This window comes from Misgurnus anguillicaudatus, chromosome 2 (genome assembly GCF_027580225.2).
Source record: "Misgurnus anguillicaudatus chromosome 2, ASM2758022v2, whole genome shotgun sequence".
NCBI classification, from domain to species: Eukaryota; Metazoa; Chordata; class Actinopteri; order Cypriniformes; family Cobitidae; genus Misgurnus; species Misgurnus anguillicaudatus.
In genome coordinates, this window is record NC_073338.2 from 32062378 (window position 1) to 32075199 (window position 12822).

The 12822-nt window shown below is 39.3% G+C and overlaps 1 protein-coding gene across 1 annotated transcript in view; it reads right to left on the bottom strand.

Annotated features, from left to right (window-relative positions):
• Nucleotides 1–12822, bottom strand: part of slc44a5a (solute carrier family 44 member 5a) — an 85392-nt gene that overhangs the window by 28761 nt on the left and 43809 nt on the right. Inside the window, exon 2 of the mRNA XM_055202672.2 lies at nt 8338–8386. Within this exon, the coding sequence (XP_055058647.2) occupies nt 8338–8386 (49 nt within the window). The remainder of the gene's footprint in view (nt 1–8337; nt 8387–12822) is intronic.

Below are 12822 nucleotides of genomic sequence, written 5' to 3' on the forward strand. Positions count from 1 at the left end.
GTCACTTTTACCTCGCTCCCTTGTCACCCTCATTGTTTAATTCATGTCACATGTGGTATTCATTAGTTCTCCCCTATTTAAGGTCTTTGTGTTTGTTACTCCGTGCCTGTTCAGTGTTGTTCCATGTGTTGTGCTATGCTTCGTTACATCCGTGTGAGTACTTTGTCAGTCTAGTCTAGGTTAATCCCGTGTATTGTGTTCTGTCAGTTTATTGTTACCCAGTTTAGTGTAGTCCATCATATTCTGTATTCCTGGTTATGTTGTTTTGCCCCCTCATGGGTTGTTGATTTCTGTTTTTGTGTCACAATAAATTCCCATTTTTTTACATCTGTGTCTTGCACTTGGGTTCTCTCCTACGTATCGTGACAGAATGAACAGGCCAATCGAACCCAGCAGACAGTCATCATGCGACGGGCACAGAATCCCAAATGGTGGAGGTCCATCACCTCTCAGACCCTTGCGGGCAAGAGCCCATTTCCTCCCCAGAGAGGACTCTCCCTGCAGGACTACACCCTGGCTGTAAAGAGCAGCAAGGGGACTTCCTGGCCAGCGAATACTTTGTGGCTGGTCTCAACAATCCTCCACCGGTTCCAGAGCGGGAGAGCCTGGTCTCCCTTCCCTATTGGGAGATGGTGAACCGTGTCGCTCAACAGCAACAGACCCCTACCGTCTATTCCAGAGGGTCGCATCTGTGGGGTGCTGTTGCAAGAGGACCCAGCACTCACCGCCTCGACCCCAGAGATCTCCTCCCCACCAATATCCTTTTGGGGAAACCGAGAGAGGAGGATCTCCTGGGAGTCGGCATCTGGGGGGTCCTCCTCTGAGTCTGTTTCATCGGTGCCCTATACGCTTGCCACAGCCTCCGCGCCACGCCCGAGGAGGATGTTTTATTGAATCCATTATTTCATTTGCTCTTGTGAGTTGGTTCGGGTCCCTTTCACTTAAAAACAAGAACAGGCTTCAAAACATAGTGAAAGTGTGCGGCAAAATTTCCCACAATTCTTTGCCTAGTTTAAACAATTTATATGAGACTAGGACTGTCAAAAAGGCACATTCAATCTTAGCTGATCCATGCCACCCATTGTACGGCTGTTTTATTTTGTTGCCATCAGGTCGTAGATTCAAACTGCCTAAATGCAGGACCAACAGACACAAACATTCCTTTGTTCCCGCTGCTATAGGTGGTCTTAACAAGTTAATATGAGTTGCGGACTTTTGTGTTGTATGTATTGAATTTATTCCTGTTGATTGTATGGTCGTTGTTTTGTGTAATGTGTATTGTATGCTGCTGCACAACAAACTGCCCCTCGGGGATAATAAAGGTTCTTGAACTTGAACTTGAGGAAGAAGAAGAGGAGGGGGTTGTTGGCGTCACAGCCTGATCCTTCCTCATTCGCCTCTGCGCAGCCGCAGCCACTTCAGCCGTCTGCGCAGCAACTTCAGCCGGCGCAGCCTCTGCCACAGCCGGCGCAGCCTCTGCCACAGCAGGCGCAGCCTCTGCCTCAACCGGTGCAGCCTCTGTCACAGAGACAAAGCGCCCATTGTCTCGGCTTCCCAGCCTGCTGCAGCGTCCCTTGTCTCGGCTTCCCAGCCCGCTGCAGCGTTCCCTGTCTCGTCTTCGCTGTTGCCCCGCAGCGCCTACAGTGATGGTCCCCTTTTCGTCTCCGCTGCTGGTCGCGGCACCCCCTGTCTCACCGGATTCATCAGTCGGTTACTCCTCTGCACTGTCGTCTTGTTCGTCTGCCTGGTCCTCTACCAAATCTGTCCCCCTCACCAAGCCCGCCTGTTACACTCCCAGTCCCACCCTGTCTGGACATTCCCCTGTGAACTTTTTCGTTCCTGTCAGCTATTGTCTCAGACTGACAGAATTCAGATCTACTTTTAACCAAAACTGCTCACTGAAGACAAGAAATTCATGATATGTTAAAACAGTAGTAATGACTAGATGTAAAATTGCAGGTATGCAACACTTATGTATATACTTTTATGCTATAGTTCTACACAGCATGTTCATTTTTGCTCTGTCAACTAAAATTATGCAACAGCATTCATTTTCAATGATTCTTGACCAAAAAGAGTAAAAAAATACAGTAACATACAGTATATGCCATCAAAGTGGTTATAATCCATAACATAAATTATTATAAATTATTGGCAAACTATCTGAAGGTGCTGACATACCAATGTAAGGGAAGACTACAGCTCTTTCACTTTGATATCAAATCTCGACAGATTTTGTACACTCTAAGAAAGGATGTGTTAAGTTTTGCCATTTTTTGTTAAAATAAAACCTAAGTTGTGTTATAAGTAACACAAAATGTGTTGTTCCAATAATAACAATAAGAGATGTGTGGATCTTGGGACAAAGACTGATTGTTAACACATCCATTCTAAGAGTGTACGTAGAAAAAGCCAATACTTCACTGATTGTGTTCTTGACAAAGTTCAGACAGTAGCTATTCGTATACACACTTAATAACAACAAGAGGAGAACATCACCTACAGAGCAGTGACTGATGGCTTAGTAAAATCCCCCAGCCACTCTATTAAACATTACCTCCTAGAATGGAGAGAAGAGTGCCCATATAAGCTACACACTTAATAATAAAGGTTTCAGAGAGTTTCTTTGTCAGGCTGTAAGGTTCCATAAAAAACTTTAACATCCATAGCATCTTTCTCTTGCATAAAAGTTTTTTTGTAGTGAAAAAGGTTCTACATGACAAGACATAAATTGAGGCTTTTGACTGAAAGGTTCTTTGGCGAACCAAAAATGGTTCTTCTACAGAATGGAATCACTGCAAAGAACCCTTTAATAACTTTTAGTTTACAAGTGTACACTGTAAAATAATCTACTAAAATAAATAAACATGTAGGTTCAGGCTTAAAAATGTCTTAAAATTATAAGTAAAATCAAAATGGTGCCAAAGTTGCACTTTCAGACCCATTTAAATATAGCTTATGTACTGTACTGATGAAGGTAATCAAGAAAATAAAATATAAAAATTCTATTATGACTTTTTAATTGTCTGACTTATCTAAAGTACATGATGAACCTTTATTCAGAAAGAAAGGTTAAGAGAAATTGGAGACTTTTTAGAAGTGGAGATTTTTGCATGCACCTAGAGAGTTTTGCAGCGAATTACATGTTTGAGGAATTTGAATTACTGAATAATAACCTTTTCAATGGCATTAAAGTGAAATTACTGAACCAAAACATAAATATTGGTTGGGTTGTAATTGCATATTTTATTATGGGGGGAATTCTAGTGTAACTATCAGTGGCGGCCAGTGACTTTTTTTTGAGGGCGCACAATGCGAAGTTCGTCACAATGTAGCCCGTCACGTGTTTGTTTCTTCATTTCAAAATATGTGTCCTGCGTGTCGAGTGAACCTATGTGCATGTGTCAAAATAAGGGCTTGGCTGCAGACGCATCAAAGGGTTTATGATAAAAGAGATGCTCGTGTTTGCCAGATACTCGCTTAATCTCTTGCGTAATCAAAGTTTACTGTTAAGGGAGTGTCTTGCGTGTATTTTGTGAACGTGGGCGTCTCTTTTATCATCAACCGTTTTGACGCGTGTGCAGCAGGCACTTACTTTGACAAAACATGTGATGCACATGGTTCACATGACGCAACAAACACATATTTTGAAAACACGAGCAACACACGTGATACTCCGAACACTTATTTTGAATTTGCGTCCCTCGGAAGAGCAGTCACCAGCTGCCACTGGTAACTACGTATAAGCCATTAAGAGGCTTTGATTGGTCTAAAACAAAAATGTCTAATAATTGACTAATCTTCCTTTCCAGCCCACTATTTCAGTTTTCTCAAGAAATGAGAAGGAGTTGATGCAAAATGGTCTTAGACATTTGTGTGTTTTAAGCTGAACAGTGCTTGGGAATTAGCAGCTTATACATCACAGCTAACAGGTGTGTGACTCCTCTCAGGGACGGCTGATGGACTGTGTTGTTTACGAGCACCAGACTGCTCTGGCTGGTTACTTTCCAAAAGAGCCTCCTGCCAAATCATCCGTGTGAATGGACTATAATGCTCATGACACGTGAAAAAACAATGGAAAAAATGAATCATTTGACTTATAAAGTTCTAGTTTAACTGCCATCCACTTTCCATTACCAAAGCCCCATGGTCCCTTCCAATCTGAAACCAGTGGGTGAGAAACAATGATACAAAAATATCAACTGTGTGCAAAAAATGCTGAAAGTGTTTAGCTGTGCATAGTGTCATCTATAATTACATCTCCAGCTATCAAGAGCCAATCACCTCGCTCTCCCTCTTCCCACTTTCAGGGAATCCAAGGGCAGCCATTAGGAATTTTAATGGCTGAATAACTAAATCATCTACCAGGGAATAATTCCTTTCTAATTTCATCTGGTAAATACTAAATGAAGGAAAGCACTGGAAAATGTATTCAGGGATGTTTTGTGTTTTGACTCTTGCTGTGTAATTATTTTGTAACAAATGTGCAATCATCTCCGCATTGCTGGAATCCATGTGACAAATGAAAGCAATTCATCCAAATATTTACAGCAGGCTGCTAATAGGCTCACTGAAGCTAATAATGACAGGGAATCATTTTTAAAAAGCTGATAACTGCTCACACATTATCAGCTTATAAATCTTTGAAAAAATTCCTTTTAGTTTTTTAGTTGCCTACATTCACATGACTCCGTGTGAGCCTGCTTATGCCATCGATGAATATTTTATGAACATCTAAGGATGTATAGACTGTTTCATTGGACGTTATTGCAGATACACGTCTCTGGACAAAACTTTACTTAGGGTCTCTGTTTAATGGTCTGGCTAGTGGCTAAACTGAACTCTGGAACAAAATTGTCAAAAATAACATGTTTTGGTTTCCTAAAAACGAGGGGAGATGGCGTCATGTATCACCGCTATGTGAAAGGAGGTTTGGCAGCCGATCTGTAGTTAACATTGTATACATTATATAGCACACATTTTGCACAGTAACGTTAGCTCAGTGTAGTTTTTGATACGCTTTAGCTATCTAAGGTAATCTACTTGTTGTTTATTTTGCTTGTTATCAGAAATAAACTACTCTAAATAGGACTCTATTGTTATTGATTCTTTGTGGAAGTTTACCCCGGAAGTTAACGTGTGTTCCACAAAAGCCGTTTGTTTTATGTTGTTACTGCTGTAACTGTCTATGGGATTACACTTTAAAACTGTTAAGTGTAAATTCGCAGTAATTAACTGGCAGCAGCTTGACCTATTTGGGTGCCTGGAAAATGTTGTTTGCTGCCTGCCACCTCCGCTGGTCCTGTCCAGCTCTCCTTTATCTCCGCTGGTTCCATCTAGCTCTCCTTTATCTCTGCTAGTCCTGTCCAGCTCTCCTTCGCCAAATAACACATCACCAATCTCCTCAGAGGTCCCACCAAGCCTCCCACTCCCTCCTCTTTGTTCATCGCCGTCCTGTTCATAGGCCTGGTCACTAGAAGACCCCTCAGCTCACCGTCAGCTTGCTATGTCCATTGGGTCTTATGAGCCTCTGGTTCTCCAGCTGCTAGCTACCTTGGGGTTAGTGTTTCCCCATGTCTCCACTTCTAGCCTCCGAGACCCGTAGACCACCTCGGTCCTCCAACCCTTCGGCTTCACTTCAGCTCGGTACAGCATCATCTCCACCGTTGCCCACTGGCTCCGGTAGGCTCCCTTGTCTCTCCGGCTCTGCCTTAGTCAGTCGTCGTCCCACCTCCGCCTGCACTCCACTTCTCCGGTTCACGTAGGTTGTCTACAAATCAGAAGGTTGGTGGTTCAATCCCTGGCTCCACCTGACCAAGTGTCGAGGTGTCCTTGAGCAAGACACATAACCCCAGCTGCTCCCGACGAGCAGGATTGTAGCCTTGCATGGCTGACACCGCCGTCGGTGTATGAATGTGTGAGCGAATGGGTGAATGTGAGGCAACTTGTAAAGCGCTTTTAGCAGACCTATGGCTATCCAATGTAAATTCAGTCCATTTACCATTATTCGGTACGACTGTGTAATGATGCCATAATATGCTTACAAAAAATCTGTTCATGTTAGAAGGAAAATACAAAGTAGGAGAGAGTAATAACTTATTTGCAGCAAACATCAAATTTCAAGTACAAGATCCATGGTTTCTGCTACCGTAAATCTCTTTGGCATTGTGCTGCTACAGAATGAGTTGAAAACTTAACTTTTGAAATGTATTATCTGGAAGCATCATCAAAACTTGCAGTGGGACTTTGATCTCTAAAGTGTGTGTGTGTATATGAGTGTGTGTTCTTCACAATGGCTGGTTGACAATTTAAAAGAAGTTCAGTTATTGTCTTATTCAATTTTTTGTTTATGTATATGTGTGGGTAGCTGTTTTTTATTTGACAAAATCATTAAAAAGGACTCTGTTATAGGTTCTTTCAGTTCTTCGTTTGTGGGTGTGTCCGTGTGCGTTTGTGTGAATGTTGATCACATTGAGGATGTTGTATAGCAGGGATGGGCAACTTCGGGTCCTGGAGGGCCGGTGTCCTGCCGAGTTTAGTGCCAACCATACTTAAACACACCTGAAGCAGCAAATTAAGGTCTTACTAGGCATACTAGAAACTTTCCGATCAGACCAAGACAATAAAGTTATTTTTAAAAAACAAAATAATTTAGCCGAGATCTATCCCCAACATCTTTGAAGGTTAAATGAACTCAAATCATCACGCAATCATTAAAAGTTCACATTCTTTCTGATCCCATTTTTTAAACAATAGTTAGTGTGTAATGTTGCTATAATAGCATAAATAATACCTGTAAAATGATAAAGCTCAAAGCGATATATTTTCTTGAACAGAATTCGCCTTTTTTTAAGCCTACAGCAAACGGCCGGTTTGGACTACAGCCCTTAACTTCCTGCTTTAATGATGTCAGTAGAACAGTTTTTGACTAAACTCCGCCCACGGGAATACGTCAGTCGCCAGCTAAGCTAATGGTAAGCTAAGCTGCTATCGAATCACAACACACTAAACAAACACAATCAGAACTCGATATATATTTCTGAAGGAGGGACTTCATAGAACAAGGAAGACATCAGCCCGTTTTGAGGACAGTGAAAACAGCAGAATACAGTAAATTGTGCGAAAAATACAGTGCTTTTTTACACGTGAAACATAAACACATGTTATATTGCGCACTGTAAACACAATCAAAGCTTCAAGAACACAGAAAGAACAAGACCTTTAAAACATCATTAAATTAATCACTTATCATTTACAGCAACACTGCTTTATTGTCACCCTCTATTGTAGACACTGAGAAGTGTTTGTTTTTTGCATATAGTCCATTTGGTTCCACCTATTTACTGTAATCCTGATTGACAGTTATGTGAAACAGTTTATGAAAACATGGACAATCCTACTCGCAACTCAGCCAATGTTGTCCTAAAAGAACACTAAGCTTGAAATTAGGACCCAGATGGGTGTCATATATGCTTACTGTAAATTTACATTAAAGGATAAAGTAAATGAAGTTTACAGTACATTCATGTAAACAAAGACATTGCAACAGGTTTTATTTTAATACATTTATATGGTATGCATGCTACATCCGCAGTCTATGCAGAAATACCACTGTGCTTTGAAAAGATGTAATATAAGACAACAGCTTATTTTTCCCCGGACCACACTTCCACTAACTCCACTCTCAGTCTTTTACTGCACAGTCAGACACAATTAGGAAAGTGAGCAATATCCTCATTCTTTATTTAATGACCCATCATCACTCTATGTGGGTTACTGGGTCTTCATTGCTGGATGACCTGTTTTGATGGTTTTATAGCTCCTGCACTTCCACTCACTCTTCTTTTATCAAGTCAATGCCACTGATTTTGTGCTCTCTTTTCCCAAATGGCTTCACACACAGCTTTTAACCATGACAACATAAAGTTATAACTAAACTAACTTGCGAATGCTGCATTTTTTTAACACCCTGCTGATTTTCAGTCCTCCAGTTATTGAATTAGTTTAGTTAATGATCCGCATGATGCTGTACAGATACACTGAAGAAACGCCTAAGGATTAGAGAGAGTGTGCTTAAAATTATGTTGACTGTATGGGATTAAATTAATACATTTACAAGGAAAGTAATTACTCTGGGAGAAAAAATCTCCATGACAACAGTCTCTTCTATTTGAGAAGGGAATATCAAATAATCTAATAAAGGAAAAGAACCTTGAGTCGTATTATAGTGCAGTTAATGGCTTCTCGAATAATGTTTACTGTGATTAATGGTACAATTCAAAAGTCATTTGTCACATGTGCATCTGAACCATGGAGAAGACATAAAGCTTGATTTACCTGTTGTAAACAGGACCTCTAAATGTTGGGTCAAACTTGCGAGGTTCACCTATGGAGACAAAAAGGAAATTAGAAAAGGTAAGAGTGCTTCCAAATGAGTTGCAATTATTTTAATATGCGAGACATCCGAGACATCAAGCTACAGTTAACAGTCATTGTACAAAAATGCTGCAGTTGACCAATCAGAAAAATGTAAAGTGTATTATCTCGACAATAGTGTACACATCTGCTCTCTGAATGAAAAGATTATATCATAAATAAATCTGAGAAAGCAAAACTGATTAAAGGCCACCTAGCCGCAGGAAACATGTTTCTAATTTACAATCTTTGTGGGTGAAGGTGATTGAATTAGTTAATGTAACAATCATGGATGAGTGACTGACAGGTCAGATATTGTCAGAAACAGTAAAGCTAGGCTCACATTAAAGGATAATCAGAATTTACTGGACCTTGATTGGTGTTCGGCTCAGATTATCATGTAATGTGTGACGATTACAGATCAAATCTTACATATCCCGAAGTGTTCACAAGCAAATCAGGGCCATCATATCAAGCGTTTGATAATTAGTAAAGATTGATCGATACAGATTTTTTTAAACCGACACCAAATATTTGAATCCTTATGTGCCCCGAAAACTAATATGCTGAACTGATTTTTATACTGTTATACTACTGTTTTTGACACAATTACTACAACACTGAACTGAACAAACCCTTATGACTCCCTCTTTGCATACAATGTAATAAATAGGGGTGTAAAAGAGTAAAGAATAATATTAATTTAATAAATATTATAACTTGAATAATACATTGTTAGGAAAGTAACAAACAACTTATATGTCACTGAATTTTCTTAACTGCTTTTTTGTGTCAGAATAATTCATATTTTGTTGTTATAGCTTATGAAATGGCTGTTGACAAAGCGCTGTTTATCTATGTATTTTACTCACGCATTAACTTAAAGGAACAGTATGTAGGATTGTGGCCAAAACTGGTACTTTAATCACAACACTTGTGGCTAAAACTGGTACTGCAATCACACAACCGGTGGCCAATACACAACATGACAACATAAACATCAGTTGAGGGCTGCAACTCCACTTTTTAAATGACAATATCCTGGCCATACCACTGTTGTCACTGATATAAGTATTTGAAATGAAAATTATTTCTTAATGTCTAGTGACATATCAGGGCCATTTTATGATTAATTGATATAAATTTCTTACATAGGGAATGTTAATGTACGTCACCGCAGTGTTGCATTATGGGACGTGGGCGCCATGTTTAGAGGCACCGCCAACCGCTATGCCATTTAATTGTGGGCATGTTAAGCTAAAACTAGGTAAAATTGAAGAAGAACGGAAGAAATCGAGAAATTGAAAGAAAAAGAGAAGGGACCCTATAGTGAGAAACTAAATGCTACTGCCAAAAAACTTTATTTGGACAAATAAACAACATAGACAGCATTTAGCAGCCCAAGACTGGATTACGGATCCAGACGCACTACCTCCGCTTACATATCTGGCCAATTACCTTGTTTTTGCAGGACTTTATTTACACTTTGCAGGAGTTCAAGAGCTATAAATCCCTTCAAGCTTATAGTAAGGTGACACTTCTTCTTTTGGAGTCTTATGGTTGGCAAACCAGCTATTTACTGACAATGTGTTAATACCTACGTATCCTAATGATTCTATAAAATAATTTCTCTGTTGTATTCTGTGCGATGAATCAACACATGTTCATAAGATGGCACTTCTGTTTTGGCCAAGTTATTAAAACAAACAAAATGCTAAATATTTAGCTAACGTTGTTATTTAAAGAGTCACAAGCAGAGGGTTTGAACAGTTGCTTTTGATAAAAAATACGTGTTACAATCGTCAAAATTGTCTAAATATTTATTTTTATAACGCGTGTTTAGGGTGATCAGAAATGAATGAATGAATCAATCAATAACTTACATTTACAAGTTAGTTTGACAGTGTTAGCATAAAAACAAGACAATTTAAGTGGTTCTGCTTTTATTAATCACAAATTACTGAATGACTGAAAATGCAGCGAACACACTCTCGCTGATGTAGGGATTTTTTTTTGAAAAGTAGACGTTTTTCTCCTAATTGCAGCAGGCAAACCATGCGATCCGGCGTCTTTTCGTCAGCTCCTGCACCAGCTTCCCTTGTTTTTTCCACAAATAAAAGCTGAAAAAACGTATTCCGTTGTTCAGTTTCCTCCCTGAACGATCGCGTGACCTGCTTGATCGAGCAGCACTGACCAAACATATCGAAGTTTATTAAAATCTCGACAGAAAATACAAAAACAACCTCCAACACATGAACTCAAATACAGCGGGATAGGATGCGTGCCTGCAAATATGGCGGATTATCCATATTGCAACACCGCGTGACGTCAACTCCACATTCCCTATACTGTTCCTTTAATTAATATCCACAGACATTTATTATTTATATATTATTTATTACTATTTATATTATATGTTTTAGCAAAATAGTGTTTATCTGGTAAATGTTATTATAACATAGGGTAAATCTTGTTAAAAGTTAACTACATGTGGTGGCTGTGCTTCAGCCTTCAACCTGGTAAGTGAACAGCAATATCAATGTGATTTTATGAGCTCGCAATTCTCAAAACGGCCACAAGATATCTGCGTTTATCGTCAATCCGATATTACAAAACTGAAATCCTATAATGGGAAAATGCTTAAATATTGTGGGGAAATATTGTGAAACAGATATACCGGTCGATCTCTAATAATTAGGATTTTAAATCGCGATGATTACATCATTACTTTCACCATAACCAATGAGAGAGAGAGGTGAATGACAGATCTTTCGAAATAGCAACCGCAAAACAAGCTGCTGTACGTGTCCTGTAGACAGCTGAAACAGAGAAACTGTTTGTGGAAGAGTGGAAACAACAGGACTGCCTGAATAACGCATCTGTGAAAACATATAATGATTGTTGCCTCAAAAACAAGAGCTGAGGGGAAATAACATGAGTGAGTATATAAAGCTACTTGTGTACTAGCTAGCGAATGTAAACATTAAAAATAATAATAAATGTGTAACAATCTCCATTCTTTTATGCAGTGGCGGCCAGTGCCTCATCTTCCGAGGGGCGCAAATTCAAAGTATGTGTTTCTCTGGTTCTGTTCCTCATCTGTGGAATGATCTACCAGTTGCGAAAAGATTTGCTGACTCTGTACAGTCTTTAAGAGTCGACAAAAAACCCATCTATTCCGCCAACACCTCACTTGCTAATGTTTTTTTTCCATTTTTCTATCTATATATTCTGTCTTAAAAAAATAAAAAACTACTAACACTTGGCTATGTATACTGTGTTAGATTGATGAGACTAGTTCTTGTGCACTTATGTATTGCTGTTCCTCTGTTGATCTAATTGCTTCTATTGTTACCTCATTTGTAAAGACCGGTGGACAAAAGCTTCTGCTAAATGACTAAAATGTAAATGTGTCATGTGTCATGTCAAAATGTTTGATGCGTCATGTGAACCTATGTGCGTCATGTCAAAATACGTGCCTGCTGCACACACATTGAAAGGGTTAATGATAAAAGAAACGCTCACATTCATAAAATACTTGCAAGACATTAACTTAACAAAAACTCTGATTACACATGAGATTAAAGTGCAGGTTCAATGGTATTTCATACATTCTGACTTATTAACACAGTTTAAGAGTTGGTTTCCTCATGCTAAACATAGGCCAAGTGTCAAAAAAGCAGTTGGAAGTGTTACAGGGTATTTCTATGCTTAAAGCATTTTGCCAAGTTTTGTACAAGTTTCGGAAAGTTTTATTCAAATACGGGTCCAGCTGACATATCAGGGCAGGGGTAAGCCATACGTATCATTTATTTTTATGAGCACTTCCCCTGGAAAAGCACGCCCACACATCAATCAGCGGGAGAGCGAGAACTGAGGATGCTAGAAGACACAGGCATCACTTCATGCGACAGCTTTGTGACTTAACAAACGACAATGTTTTTTCAAAATTTTTTACCAATGAGTACACAAAATATAAAATGACACGAGAAAGAAAGATGTGCCACGGACACGAAAAACCATCTATAGACATTGTGACACAAAAAAGACATTCATGCTTAATGGCATGAAAAAAGCAGAATTTCGTGTCCATGAACACTAATAAATTAATCAAATATTTTGTGACTATAACACAACTTGCCGTGAGATTGAGTTGGCTGCAACTAGATTTTATAATTGTAGTGTGAGCCTGGCTAATAAGAGAGCATCCAGATGGAAATCCACAAGCCTGCTAACATATTCTACGGTAGTTTTATTCCTTGTTGTTTCACAACTTGGCTGTCTGTCAGCAGAAGATCTCTAAATTCTTGCCAATGCAAGCAGGATGTTTACAGAATTCTCTGTATATTTTGTAACTATGCTTTGTTGAAGGTAACTTTTTTCTTTAGTTCAACACAAACAATTTTA